Genomic DNA, 14753 nt, shown 5'->3' with positions numbered 1-14753 from the left:
TGTGGATTCTGATTCAGTAAGTCAGGAGGGTGGGCATTTCTAACAACCCCCCAAGTGCTGCTGTTGCTGGTCTAGAGCCCACACTTTTGAGAGGGTAGGGCCACAAAGCATCCGTAAGCCTCTTGGTTTTACCTGTCCCAAGGGGCCATTACTCACATGCTTTGGAAGCTCAACTTCTCCTTCTAGTGATATGGGATCCAAGGTCCTTCTAGAGCTCACACTCCTGATCAGGAGTCCCTTCCCTGCCATGCTCCATCTGCTTTTTGCTGCCTGGGCCTCGCTGTTCCAACTGTCCTGCTGCTGAGTGCCAGGCCCCTGTGTTCTTTTGAAGGTACCCCAGGCTGCACAGCATGGTCGTCCGCTGCTACCTTCTCATCCAGCAGTACTCGGAGGCCCTGATGGCTCTTACTACCATGGCGTCACTACGAGACCACAGCACACCAGAAACACTCAGCATTATGGATGACCTCATCAGCTCCCCAGGAAAAAACAAAAGTGGGAGGGGACACATGCTCATTATCAGGGTGCCCTCGGTGCAGCTGGCGATGTTAGCCAAGGAGCGACTGCAGGAGGTGCGGGACAAGCTGGGTCTACAGTATCGCTTTGAGATCATCCTTGGGAACCCGGCCTCTGAACTCAATGTTGCAACCCACTTTGTGGCACGATTAAAGGTTAGCAAAGGACATACATTAGTTTCTGTTTTCCAGGAATCTGAAATACCATTTGTTTCTGTTTTCCAGGAATCCTATCTAGGTGGCTTAGAGGCCTGAGTTTAGTAGATTTTTGCACGTGTGTGCATTTGATCTCCAGAACAGTGTCAGGGCTAACATGAGGAATATGTTTGCTTTCATTAATTGGAGCCAGATTCTCAAGATTCTGTCAAGCCCCCTTGTTAGCATGTGCATGCAGTTGGTCTCCCTGCTCTCCAACTGCAGGTGCAAAAAATGAGATGACCCCATTTGACCCCATGTTTATTGACCTTGTTCGAGATGCATCTAGCCCACGGCCATCTGTTTTCTCAGGAACAAAAGGTAAGCTGTTCTCTGGGACCTCACTGGGGTCTCCTTTTCAGTATCCTCAACTCACTAATTCTTTTCTGTCCATCTAGCCCATCTGTCAGCTCATGGCTAGAGTCGGTAAAGTATCCCATTTCATCTTCAGTACTCATCTAGAACTGCTTCTAGCCCTTGCATGTGAATTTCTCAATAATTTGTTTTTTCTTTGTACTTGCTTTGACCTTCAGCCCCCAGGCTTGGCTGGACTGAGACTTAGGGCCTCCTACAGAGGAATTTAGTGCATGACAAAGCCAAGCTGCTGCCTCCAGGACTGACTGATTGCCTGTCCCCTACCCCTCCTGTCAGGATGAATCAACTAACCTAACTTCCTACCTTTATGCCTGGCTCAGTTTTTTTGGTTTTTGTTTGTTTGTTTTTCTGGAAACTTTTATAATCCAGTGTGTCCTAGCCATTAAAAAGCACTTAATCAAATACATACATAATGGTATGGAAATGAACTAGGTACTGTACACCTGAGTTAAAATGACATAGTATCTGCACCCTGCATACTAAATCCTAAACTAAATCTGGTTAAGAAAAATCTAGTTTGGCACAAACTTCATGAAAAGAAAGCATGTGGTCTTGGGGAATTTGCATTTTCACCCTGGGTTGCAGTTCCCCATCTATAAAATGAGAAAGTTGGACTGTAATGATTTCCAAGAGCTCGAATTTGGGGATTTTTAGTGTTTATAAATCATTTTGCAAATGCACGCCTTTTTATTATTATACTAGCTAAATTGAATAAAATGCAGAACATCTCACATTAGTTTGATAAGCAACTAGAATAAATTAAATTATCCAAAAATGAAAACTCTTTCCTATATTAAATAGAAGTTGCAACAATTATATTTCAGATCTAGATATGTGTTCACAATTTTTTATTATGATCATAGGCCACATTACAATGGAATTCCCAGGATGAATAACATTTCGGAGATAATAATTTAGAAATAAATAATAAAAAGCTTATTGACACACACAGTTTTAGGTCGGTGATTTGGAAGGGCCAGTCTCTAAGTCAGTATATATCAGTGGATCCTAAATAATTTGTTCCTCTGGGCCATTGTTTGAAAACCATAATCAAGGCCTGAGGTTCTTCACAGCTGGCTCAAAAGAATCACCTGCAGGGCTTTTATAGGGTGATTGGTTGATGTAGCAAGGGACTAAGACCACTATTCCAAGAGACTGCCATACAGAATGGGTCTAAAGCAGTTATATGACCCAGAATTTGTATGTGTAGCTGTCACCCACCACCCACACATAAGGGAGCCCCATTTTCTCAAAACACTGAATCACATCAATCTACCTTTTTTTAAATACTTTTTTTAATTGTAAATGAACATTTATTTTATTTATTTACATGCGGTGCTGAGAATTGAACCCAGTGCCTCACGCATGTGAGGCAAGCGCTCAACCACTGAGCTACAACCCCAATCCCCAATCTATCCTTTTGATATCCTTTGTTTCGGAGTGAAAATATGAAATCCTATGGGAACATTCACATCTAAGCAAAACTGCCTCTTGCTGGAAGGATTCTGGTTCACCTGTTTGTTTCTAAGTTACCAGCTTCCTTTACCTTTCTCAGGATGGCATAGGGCCTTTATCTCTAGTCCTGGTTAAAAAAAAAAAAAAAAAAATCCCACACTGCTTCCATTATAGGATCTAATGTTTGTGCTTATCCCTAAATATCCTATATGTATTATGCTTAATTTACAAATGTTGACAAGCTCTTTGAAAGGCTATATAGGTTCATATCCAAGTAAATCAGTTCCTCCAACAGGCATATGAAGCTTTCCTAAGATTTCCTTGGTCTTGAGCCACATGTTATCCTGGAACTCAATGCTTGTCTAGTCTTTTCAGTTGTCTGTGTTTCTGTAGTAAAATCCTGAGGGCAGGGTTCATCCATGGAAGAACTGTAGCCATCATTCATCAGAAGTAGCAATGTGGGAGACCATTTTACAGTGGGTTTGGCTAGTTCTGATTGGTCAAGAGTGAGATGTGTGTAATAATCTTCTGAAAATAAATCTCCTTGTGTAGTAAAACATTCTGTTATCCCATCATTACAACCCAACCTCATTACTCATGGTGGAAACCTGAACTGTGGATGGTTTCTGGAAGACAGAGCATGTTTGGGGAGAATCCCATTGTCAGGGATACCATGAATCCAGTGTGAAGGCCTTAAGTAAAATGATTTCTATTTCAGAATTGGTTGCTTTCAATCAAGTAATGTTATGGTTTCCTTTGACATAAAATGGTATGGAAAATTGAATTTTTATAGAGTCTTCTAGTATTTTTAAATCTTTTTGATTTAACAATCTGATTAGCCGGGCGTGGTGGTGCATGCCTGTAATCCCAGCAGCTCGGGAGGCTGAGACAGGAGGATCATGAGAAAAAGAGAGGCACTAAGCAATTCAGTGAAATCCTGTCTCTAAATAAAATACAAAATAGGGCTGGGGATGTGGCTCAGTGGTTAAGTGCCCCTGAGTTTAATCCCTGGTACCCCCCCCCAAAAAAATCTGATTGATTTTCTAAGACATGGTAAGTCTCTCAAACTTGTAAATAGTTACATAGATGTACTGATTTTCCCTTAGTATGCATATGTGCATATAAAAAGATTGGGCAACAAGTAAAAGCTTAGAATGGTTTTCTTTCTTCCAGTTTTACAAAATATAAAATTTTTGTTTGAAGTAATGGTGGTATATTTTCTTTTAGAAACTGGTTTCTCTTCATTGGATTTTTTTCTAGACAAATCATTATTCAAACTCAATTATATTATCTTTTACCACATTTTATACTTAGTATAAGAAAATACCCTTGTATTTTAAATCTGTAAGCTGTCTTTACTTTTGAACATCTTTCAAGTTGGTAAAGTTGCTTCCTTTTCATTGATATATTCATGTATTCAAGATTGATGTTAAGGCTACCCGGAGGGGTGTCCATGTATGTGTGTTAATATATATGGCCAATGGATGCTCAGTAGATTCTTTGTGAAACCTTGAGCAAATTGCACTACTCTTTCAAATAAAGGCAGTTTTATTTTTCCTTAGTCCAGCCTGGTTAGCCTGCATTTTTAGCATTCTCACAAGAGATTCTGTGGAGGCCCCAAGCCAACAATTACTTGTTGGTTATTTTTAAAGGCAATAAAGTGAGAAAAAGAAAAAATAACCATCAGAAGTAGCTAACTTTGTTATGTTTTTTTTTCAGTGAAAATTGCTCTGATGGGCTTTTGGGATTCTTTTCTCACTCATACACAACCGAAGCTGTCATTTTTAGTCAGCCAATCCCAAGAGTTTGTTCATTATATGAAGGAAATATGTTTAAGTGTTCACAGGCAGTGCAGTGAGGATTTCCGTAAGGTCTGTATCTCTGGTGAGATATTTCACATTGTGTTTTTTAACCTGTATGAGGTATACCAAGGTCTCCTATTTTATCCTATTGAGATAAAAGCTAAAGCCCGTGTTTTCATAAAGTGCTTCATATATGCTTTTTAAGGTAGTGATTAGAATATCTATATACACATTCATACTTAGTGGAAGTCATTAGTAAGCGCAGTGTGTCTAAAATTTGGACCTAGGAACTTTACAAAGGTGGAAGCCTAAATAAGGAGTTTCAGAGTTTTAACTGTTTTAATGGTTCTCTCTCTATAGACATGGAGAGGAAATGAGCCGGAAGAATGGATCCCTCGGACATACCAAGACTTAGAAGGTCTGCCATGTATAGTGATATTAACTGGCAAAGACCCTCTTGGAGAAACCTTTCCCAGGTATAGTCTGAATAACCGAATTCTGCTTGCCACCAGGTGGCCAGCTGCACTGATGATTAAAACTTGGCTGATGCATGCTTATTAGTCTGAGGTAATGAGAAGAAGGTTGTTTCATTCAGGGATGTAAGAATACAGCTTTCCTTCCTTGTCTCTTTCCACTTTCCAGAGAGCACCCTCCAATTCTGGGAATGGAGAGAGCCACATTTTAAAATGTTTGTGCATAAAAGCAAGGCAGCCAGAGAGGCTGAGAGGAAAAGCATAGTTTTTTGTTTTGTTTTGTTGTTGTTTGGTACTGAAGACTGAACCTAGAGTCACTTTCCCACTGGCCCTTTTATTCATTGTTTTAATTCAAAAATTTATTTTATTTTTCTAGTTATCAATGGACCTTTTTAAAAATTTATTTATATGTGGTGCTGAGGATCGAACCCAGTGCCTCACACATTCCAGGCAAGTGCACTACCACTGAGCCACAGCCTCAGCATTCAAAATTTTTTTGAGACAGGGATTCATTAAGTTGGTGAGGCTGGCTTTGAACTGTCCATCCTCCTGCTTCAGCCTCCTGAGTAGCTTTGTTTACAGGTGTGCCTCTGCACTGGGCTTTTTTTTTTTTTTTTTTTAACAAAGTACTTTGTTTCTGTTGCTCTGCTATTCCCAATCCCATCAAGGATCTACGGTGCAGAGATTGGAAGGAAGCTCTAACAATATAAGCATCAATTGGATGCTTATGGAGTCCATCGGGCTGTGCCCTAAATACCTTATGTGTTTCATGCTGTCCTTCCTTGCAATGACCGTAGTAGGGCTCTGTGTTTTCTATTTGAAAGAAGATGAATTGCAAAGAAGTTCAGGTGGTAATGTCTGGGAGGTGGCAGAACTGAGGTTTGAATCAAGGTGTAGCCCTGGTCTTCACTGCTGCATGACATACAGGACCTACAGGTCCAGCTTAGACACTGCACACCCAGCCCCAGGGACTCACTACCAATGCAATTAATTCTGTGCAGGTCTTTGAAGTACTGTGACCTCCGGTTAATTGACTCAAGCTATTTAACTCGCACGGCCTTGGAGCAGGAGGTGGGTCTGGCCTGCTGCTATGTCTCAAAAGAGGTCATCCGAGGGCCCACTTCCGCCCTGGACCTCAGTGGCAAGGAGCCAGAGAGGGCCCCCGTCATTGAGAATGACTCTGAGGAGCTGCTCATTGACCTGGAGCGGCCACAGAGCAACAGCAGCGCTGTCACGGGAACTTCGGGTAGGTACTGTTTCCTTTCTCACAGGAGGGACAGGCCAGGAGGTGTGCAGGTGTGGAAGGCAGAGCTGTTTACGGACCCCTACTGTGCCCAGAGCAGCCATGGCAACTGTGGCACCCTCTCTAGACCTCAGCTTCCCAGGAGGGCTACCTGGAAAGCAAGGCTGCAGAATAGTCATAGCCTACTTCTCTGGGTAAAAATTTGACCAAGAATTTGATAATAGATTAAACAGAATACATTTTACCAACCCAGCCTGCACCCCGCTCCCTAGCACTTCCCATCCTATCTCCTGTGGTCACTGTACATCTCATATTTGTACAAAAGCCCCCTTTCCTGCCAGGGCCTGAAGCCATAAGTTTATGTTGAGTAGCTTACAGCCCGGAACAAAACATGTTGAGCGAGGGAATAAATGACTTTCCTCAATACTTAGTGGCAAGTGTTCGTAGAGGGCAGGCGTCTCCGGGTTGACTGGGAAGAGCCTCCATGAGCCTGCCGGCCCTTCTTTCAGCATTCTGAATGTGGCCTGGCCTGAATTTCCTTCTGATAAATTATAGGACAGCAAATCCAGCCCTATGTTCTAGTCTTTTCTGATTATGTTAGTAATAAAGCCTAATGTAGAAAACTCAGAGAATGTAACAAGATACAGAGATTCAAAGTGAAACAATCCATCGCCAGAGGTAACTCCAGCAACCTCTGAGGCTGCACATCCCCCCACTCCTTTCCCTTTTTCCTCAACCTATTATTTAGATCATTTTTTCACACACACACACACACACACACACAATATTTTGTGTCCAAGGCTGTGCTGGTGTTCCTGTTTATTCTGTCAGCAGCTGTTAGATGGCTCTCTGGGAACTAAAGAGGCCCTGGCCTGTGGGGTTTTCTGTCCTCGCCACCGAGGGCCTGAAGGAGCAGGGGACCCGCCCTTCTCCCTGTGCACAGCTCTCCCTCCACAGGACCAGCCTGCCCCTGTTTACGCTTCCAGCTCCCTCAACCCTATCACTATAAGTCTCCCCAATTTTCCCTCTGAGACTATCTCAACATAAAGTCATAAGATAGTAAAGGGTATCAGAGGAGTACAGGGAAATGTCACCTTTAGGAGCTTTGGGATTCAGGGGGCATCAGGAAGGGAAAGGTGGGGATGGAGGGACACCTGTCTCCCTCCTGCACTTCAGAGCGGATCTGCACCATGTGGCTCCTACACCTCAAGCTCCAGGCGGCTCACACAGAGGAAATGGTTTTCCCTCTGCTGCTTAGTCTCCTGCCCCACGTTAGTTTTCCTGCTCACAACATGGGCATCTGGAACCCCGCTGGTGGGCTCCCTCTGCGGGTGACAGGGCTGAGGGAGTTGTAAAACTCAGAGGAGCAGTGAGTGACTTGGTTTTAATAGCCACCAGCTCAGGACCGCTCAGGTCTGGATCTTGCAAGGCTGGGATTAGACCTACATGCCTGCACAGCACCAGCCTGAGCTGAAAGAACCTTTAGCCGGAGTATAAGGAGCTTGTATTGTCTCAATCAAACAGGCTGACCTGTTGGGGGGGAAACAACATACTCAAAGTTAATTGGCCAAATGTGGAGGAATAGCCCTGGGGACGTACAACACCTGGTACTGAGTAAGAATGCCTTCCATCCTCTTTTGCACGGGGACATCCCCACCCTAGGGAGCTTAGCCACAGCCAGCCATGTGAGAGGCCTGGAGCCCTAAACCCCACCTCAAGGCAGCCACTGCCACTGTAGGGAACTTGAATCTGGTGCCTGTCTGTATCTACCAGGGTCCTGGAGGGATCCCGTGTCATACTGAATGAGTGGGTTGGAGAAGAGTTTAATAATGGGACTGATTCCCCGTGGGCACAATTTTGAAAGGGAGCAACAGGTGACATTGTGCATGGAAAGTTAACCTGGGAGCCCTGTCCACCATCAGGCTTGAAGGAAGGCAGGAAGGAGCAGTTACTGAGACCCAAGAAAGAAAGGCCACCCAGGGTGACCACACAGGAAGAAAGTGAGAACCAACTTCTTGCTGGTGTCTCCCATTGGCCAAACCCATAAAAAAGGCAAAGCAAGGGAGCAGGCTGGAGCGGTGTGGAGACTCAGGCAAAGGGAAGATTTAGCACAGAGTCTGCAGCCCACAGAGCTGGGCCAGGATCCAGCTGCTTTGAGGGCCTTTGCCCTCTCCCTCGGCAACAGTGATGAGTGGGTGTAGGGAAGGTTCTGTCCGTCGTCTTTCAGGTTCCATCATGGAGAATGGGGTCAGTTCCTCCAGCACAGACAAATCCCAGAAGCAGTCCCTGACCCCCAGCTTCCAGAGCCCAGCCACCAGTGTGGGGGTGGACGAAGGTGTCTCGGCCAGCACAACTGGAGCTGGGGACCCCCTGAAGCAGGAGTGTGACTCCCTGGGCCCTCCAATGGCCAGCAGTACCACCTCTAAGCCGTCGTCGTCGTCCTCGGGACCCAGGAGCCTTGCATGGCCAGGGCAACCTCCCAGAGGCTGTAGGGGCCTACACGCCACCCTGCCCCCAATTGTGATCTTATCCAAAGCAGCCTACAGCCTCTTGGGCTCCCAGAAGGGTGGCAAGCTGCCCTCCTCCTCGTCTCTGCTGCCCCATGCTGATGTGGCCTGGGTCAGCTCCCTGCGGCCATTCCTGCACAAGGACATGAGCAGCGAGGAGCAGTCCCTCTACTACCGGCAGTGGACCTCGGCTCGGCAGCACCATGCCGACTTCAGCAACCAGCCCGACCCAGCCTCGGGTGCCCGGACCTTCCACCCCCGGCGGCTGCTGCTCACTGGGCCCCCCCAGGTAGGGACAGGCCAGGCTGAGCCCTGTCCTAGGCTAGGGCTGGCACATCTTGCATGTGGAGAGGAACCAGGGGACCTCCTTGGGGTGGGTGGGGGTGGCAGGCCTCGAGGAAAGACCTCCTTCAGGCCCCCCGGAGTGAGGCGCCAAGGTGTGAAATCTCTTTTCTCCTTCCCTTCCTTCTCTTCCCCTCCCCCGCCCTTCCCCAATTAAAACTATTTCCATCAGGTGGGAAAGACTGGCTCCTATTTACAGTTCCTTAGGATCCTCTTCCGCATGCTCATCCGGCTCCTGGAGGTGGATGTGTACGATGAGGAGGAGATCAATACTGGTGAGTCCTGAGCCGGGCGGGACACAAACGCATTAGACACCAAGTGCAGGGAGCTTGCTTTTGCTTTCTGGGGTTTCTATAATACCAAACTTGCCCTGCCCTGACAAAGGTTACCAAGGTTGAAGACAGGTAAATAATTGTGAGTAAGACTGCCCTCTATCAGTTCCAGGAGGTCAGGAGGACCTCCCTCTCTCCAGTGTCCAGCAAGTACAGGGCAACAGGCATTTGATAAAGGCTTGTTAGGCACCTTAATTCCTAGATGGCCAAACTCATAAAATCCCAACTTGTAGTGTTCAATTTTGTAAGGATCCAGGGAACATTTATATTTTTAATTCCAGTCCTTTGTTGGTTAGCCAGAGTGTATCTTATATTTTAACCTCAGGTTGTGTGTGAAGGTGGAGGATTACTATAAGGAAATGAAAACTTCCTGAGTGTAGAACCGAACACCTATGCTACCGCTTCCCCTCTGCAACAAGAGACGATGGAGGGGCTTGCAGGGCTGTGGGGTCCAGTGTGCCAATAAAGATCTCCTGAGGGCTAGGGGTGTAGCTCCGCTGTGGACCCCTTGCCTAGTGTGCTGCAGGCTCTGGGTTAGATCCTTGGCATCAAACCATAAACCTTTCATGCTGACAGAAGTTGTGGGAGGCAGCAGAGGGGGCCTGGCAGAAGTTCTTCTGAGTCCCTCAGAGACGAGGACTGCCCTTGACATCTTCTATCAAATCAGTTCTTGGAGAGCTTATCTCACTTGTTTTTCTTAAAATAGTTGGGCCTGTTCTATGAACAGCCCCAAGACTAATGCAGATACAAATAGATAAAAATCAGCCACGTTTAATCATTTTGTTATGGCTTTAGCCCTGTACCCATTCCTCACTAATCCACATCTATGATTTCAGAGACACACATACAATCTCCCCCACCCACATCTCTTTGTGTCCCCAGCTAAGCTGCATCAAATCCCCCGGGGCCCACCACAGAGGAGAAGGAGAGCTTCAGGGTGGCCTCAAAACACCCCAAGCCTTGGAAAGGGGCTGGGACCAAAAAGACAAGCCTTTGGGAGCCAGGGCCCTGTTGTTCCTGCCAGCTCTCCCACCAGGCTCCCTGACAGCACAAGGAAGCGATGCCTTTGATTTTTATCCTCAGATTGTACAAGAGAGGTCTCAAATCTTCCTCTGCTCCTGAGGCTGTGGTTGTCCATCCCAGCCGGTCTGATGGAAGAGCCTGGGCTTTCTTCGCACTCACTCTAGTGCAGGTTAACACAGTGGTGCTATGGAGAGGCACAGTGACACTTCCTTAAACTAGAATAAAACTTGAAATTTTAAATAAAATACAAAATTCAACTCAAGGCATAAAAGTACTTGTTTGTGCTAAAATAATAACGGCAGCACTTCCAGTCTTTTAGGCTTCATTTTCCACCAAAGTGTATTTCTTTCATTCCCTCTTTAAGCTACTTTTCTTTTTGCGGGGTGGGGGAGGTAGGATACTAGGGATTGAACCCAGAGGTGCTTAAACACTGAGCCACATCCTTAGCCCTTTTTTAATTTTTTGAGACAGGGTCTTACAAAGTTGGTGAGGTTGACCTTAGCCTCCTGAGTTGCTGGGATTTCAGGCATGCACCATACCTGGCTTAGGCTGCTTTTTGATCTTACATATTTTACCAATAGCATCATCTACTAGACACCCACTCTGCCTGCCATTCCAAGAAACCATCCCTAAAGCTATAAGAACTCAGGCACTTGGAGGGGTTAAGTTTGGTTCTTATAGGTGTAAAGCAGTATTCAAGCCCCAGCCTAACCTTGACCACACAATGGAATGATCTAAGGAGCTCTGGCAGCATGGTGGGTACCTGGGTAACAAAAGAGATCCTGCCTTTACTCTTGTGGTGGGTGGGGCCTGAGAGTGGGGTTTCATGAGCTTCCAGGTAATTTTAATGTACAGCAGACACTGGCACTCTCATCTTGAAGTCTCTTGGGTGTCAATATCTTAAAACCCCATAACTAAAACTCTTTTAAGAATTTAAATCATCCAAATAAACAAGTTTTTTTTTTTTTTTTTTTGGTGTGTGTGTGTGTGTGTGTGTGTGTGTGTGTGTGTGTGTTTTGGTGGGAAATTCAGTTGATCTAATGGATACAAGAGTTTCTGAACTGGATCTATAGAGACTAGTGTAGGGGTGAACACTCCTTGCTTGAAGGAATAATTATGGCTTTTTCTGTCCTGGGATAATGGGGCTCATTTTTTCAGAAATGCTTTGTTTACCCATCTGGGCTTTATGCTTCAGAAAACCTCTTCCTGACACTGTGGAGGGAGGGAGGGAGAGAGGGAGGTAGGTTAATCTGCCTGTTCTGCACACTTCCTTCTTGTCCTAGATCACAGTGAAAGCAGTGAAGTGAGCCAGTCAGAAGGAGAGCCCTGGCCTGACATCGAGAGCTTCAGTAAAATGCCTTTTGACGTCAGTGTGCATGATCCCAAGTACAGTCTGATGAGCCTGGTGTATACGGAAAAGCTGGCAGGGATCAAACAAGGTCAGTGCAAGTGCAGCCAGGCTTACCTCCTGCAAATCCAAGGATACCAGAAAATCAGGACACGAGGCCTGGGGCAGTTCAATCTTTCGGAACAGTTTAAATAATTCTCCCAGTTTTCTCTTCTCTTTCTTATTTACACACATCATCTTTTGATTTTCTTTTTTTTTAAGTATTTATTTATTTTTTTAATTGTAGTTGGATACAATACCTTTATTTATTTTTATGTGGTGCCGAGGATTGAACCCAGGGCCTTGCCCGTGCTAGGCAAGCGCTCTACCACTGAGCCACAACCCTAGCCCATCATTTGATTTTCATACATTCCTCTCAGGGCATAAATTATAAAATTCTTGGAAAAAAATCCTTTTGGAAAATAGAGGATGTTTTTTTCCCCCAGGTACAGGGGATTTACACACATATTATGGAATGATGGTTTTCTACCCCTTTTATACACAGAAGTAATAAAGGAATGCAAAATTGAGGCGCCCCGGAAACGAGAAACTGTATCCATGATGCTGACCAAATATGCTGCCTACAACACCTTTCACCACTGTGAGCAGTGCCACCAGTATATGGACTTCACCTCTGCCTCCCAGGTGCAGCTCTCACCTTTGCCCCTGCCTTACATCTCTGTTACCAATAGGGATTTGCGTGTAAGGATAGGGGCGGAGGGATATAACATAAGCCCCTAGATAAAGTATAGCTTATTTATGAGAAACAGCTACTCATTGGTGAGAAAAATGCATGAAGCAATGATTAGATGAGCTTTGGACTTACAGGGATTGTGGGAGGGTAAGCAGCTTAGTTTTAGGGGCTTAAGTTACTTCATGTGTCATGTTTAGGTTAAAAAGCTGAGATGCTTATCTGTGATTCTGAAAAAAACTAGATATTACAGTATGCTCAGTAAAAGCCACCGCCCCGCCCCGCCTTGGGTTGTTGACTAAAATGGCAGGAGTCCATATGGTGTGTCCTAACAAGTCTGATTTTTCACCAATCTAGGCACATATTACTTCTTGGGATGATTTTGACCAGTGGAGTCAATGTTTCATGCAGTGAAAGAAACACAGAAAGTGAGCCATTATCCCTTAGCATTTGGCTTTTTTTGTGTGTGTGCTGTGGATTGAACCCAGACGATCACGTGAATGCTTAAGCACTCACTGAGCTACACCCCCAGCACAGTATTTTTGGCTAGTGCATCTTTAAACACAAGAGAAGGGAATGGTAGCAAATGACAGTAAAACCTAGAGCCTGTCCATGCTGCTTTCTGCAAATTTATCTTCTTGATTTTATTTATTTATTTATTTATTTACTTATTATTTATTTTTCGGATTATTTGGAATTTATTATGTCTACTAGGCATGAAAGTCAGAAAATCCAGTAGAGAGTTGTCTATAGGACTGTGGATCAGTATACAATTTGGAGTTGATAAAATAAAACACTTAAGGCTTCAGAAATAAATCTCTTTATATATTTTTTTTTGTTCTGATCAGTTATACATGACAGCAGAATGTTCTTTGATTCATTGTACACAAATGGAGCACAATTTTTCACTTCTCTGATTGTACTCTTCTTGATTTTAATGAGTTGGCACTGAGCACCTAGAAACAACTCTTGCTTCTTTGAGGCCATGCTGAGTGGATCCCCCAACCTGTTTCTGCTCCTCAGGACCAGGTCCTCACCCCTCCCCTGCATCACATCCTGAAATACAAATGGACACTGGAAAGGACACATTGAAAAACTGGAATACAGATCACCTTTTGTACACTATTTGCTTGCTTGGTGGGCTACTTTGAAATCAGCTTTAATGCTTTACAGAATACAGAATATGCAAGTCCTCTGATCTATAAACCATAAGTTTTTAGAAAAATTTTAAAATCCCTTTTCATAAAGGTTTATTTATTTTTTGGTACTGGGGATCTAACCCATTGAGCTACACCCCCAGCCCTGTTTATTTTGAGACAGGGCCTCACTAAGTTGCTGAGGGTTTAGCTAAATTGCTGAAGCGGGTCTTAATCTTGCGATCCTCCTGTCTCAGCCTCCAGAGTTACTGGGATTACAGGCATGCACCCTATGCCCAGCTTTTTCATATATAAAGTTTCTGTATGACTACAGTAATAAGTAATATATTTCCACATCTGTGAAGCAGAATAAACTAGAATTTTTTTTTTTTTTGAGAGAGAATTTTAATATTTATTTTTTTAGTTTTTGGTGGTCACAACATCTTTGTTTGTATGTGGTGCTGAGGATCGAACCCGGGCCGCACGCATGCCTGGTGTGCTTGAGCCACATCCCCAGCCCCAGAATAAACTTGAATTTAAAGGAAGAACCATAATATTGTTTTTTCTAAGAAATGTAATATTTGGGTTAAAACTATTGAGAAACCATTCTGGATTCTGGTTACTGAGGAATAACTGATGTTATCTTTCATTAAGCCAAATATTGTCTGCATTTTGTAAAAGCATGTAAAAACCTATTATATAATTATTCAGAGATGGGCTACTGAGAGCACGTGAACTTCCCAGCAACTTGGCTAGGATGAGTAAATGGTCCTTCCCTAAAGCCAGAATTTGGGACTAAATGACTGTGTCTTTACAGCTTCCAGTGCAGCCAGGAAAGATGGAGCCACAGAAGCCAATTCAGTGGTGTCAGTTCTACTTTGTTTAGAAAGCTCAAATTCAGTTCATTCAACCCTGGCTCACAGAGCATTAGTGTTTCCCCCTGTAACTGGGGGCCTTTGGGAATGTGCACATAGCAGAACACACCAGAGGGAGGTCTGATCTCTGCCTAAGACTGAGCAATTGAGCCCTAAGAGCATGAAGAATGAAAAGACAGTGGCGGCAACAAGTCCTTCATCCATGGAGAGGCCACACAGGGCAAGATGCCTAGCTCTCATGTCAGTGGAAGCTACTGTGTGTTGAAGCTTCCCACCCTTGTAAATGTTGCTACCCTCAGCCTGAAGATCTGGTGACACTTGTAGATGTCAGTTTGCCTCTTAATAACAAGGCCAAGGAGGGACCAGGAAGTCTGGAAACCCTGAGCTTACATTCCCTTTCTT

General features: G+C 44.6%; 2 protein-coding genes across 7 annotated transcripts in view; one reads left to right on the top strand and one right to left on the bottom strand.

The window, feature by feature from the left end:
- Greb1l (GREB1 like retinoic acid receptor coactivator) overlaps nt 1-14753 on the top strand; it is a 254326-nt gene that overhangs the window by 223211 nt on the left and 16362 nt on the right. For 5 of the 6 annotated variants that reach the window (XM_071602867.1, XM_071602868.1, XM_027942911.2 and 2 more), the window contains 7 exons: nt 332-671; nt 4703-4818; nt 5817-6061; nt 8286-8854; nt 9080-9182; nt 11546-11701; nt 12155-12294. In XM_071602867.1, the coding sequence (XP_071458968.1) occupies nt 332-671; nt 4703-4818; nt 5817-6061; nt 8286-8854; nt 9080-9182; nt 11546-11701; nt 12155-12294 (1669 nt within the window). The remainder of the gene's footprint in view (nt 1-331; nt 672-4702; nt 4819-5816; nt 6062-8285; nt 8855-9079; nt 9183-11545; nt 11702-12154; nt 12295-14753) is intronic. The other variant, XM_071602866.1, reaches the window with a different exon arrangement.
- Nucleotides 13153-14753, bottom strand: part of Esco1 (establishment of sister chromatid cohesion N-acetyltransferase 1) — a 94878-nt gene continuing 93277 nt past the window's right edge. Inside the window, exon 12 of the mRNA XM_027942913.3 lies at nt 13153-13396. Within this exon, the coding sequence (XP_027798714.1) occupies nt 13390-13396 (7 nt within the window). The 3' untranslated portion in view covers nt 13153-13389. The remainder of the gene's footprint in view (nt 13397-14753) is intronic.

The sequence above is a fragment of the Marmota flaviventris genome, chromosome 16 (genome assembly GCF_047511675.1).
Source record: "Marmota flaviventris isolate mMarFla1 chromosome 16, mMarFla1.hap1, whole genome shotgun sequence".
NCBI classification, from domain to species: Eukaryota; Metazoa; Chordata; class Mammalia; order Rodentia; family Sciuridae; genus Marmota; species Marmota flaviventris.
Note: the sequence above shows the minus strand (reverse complement) of the source record. Positions and strands in the feature narration are given on the sequence as shown.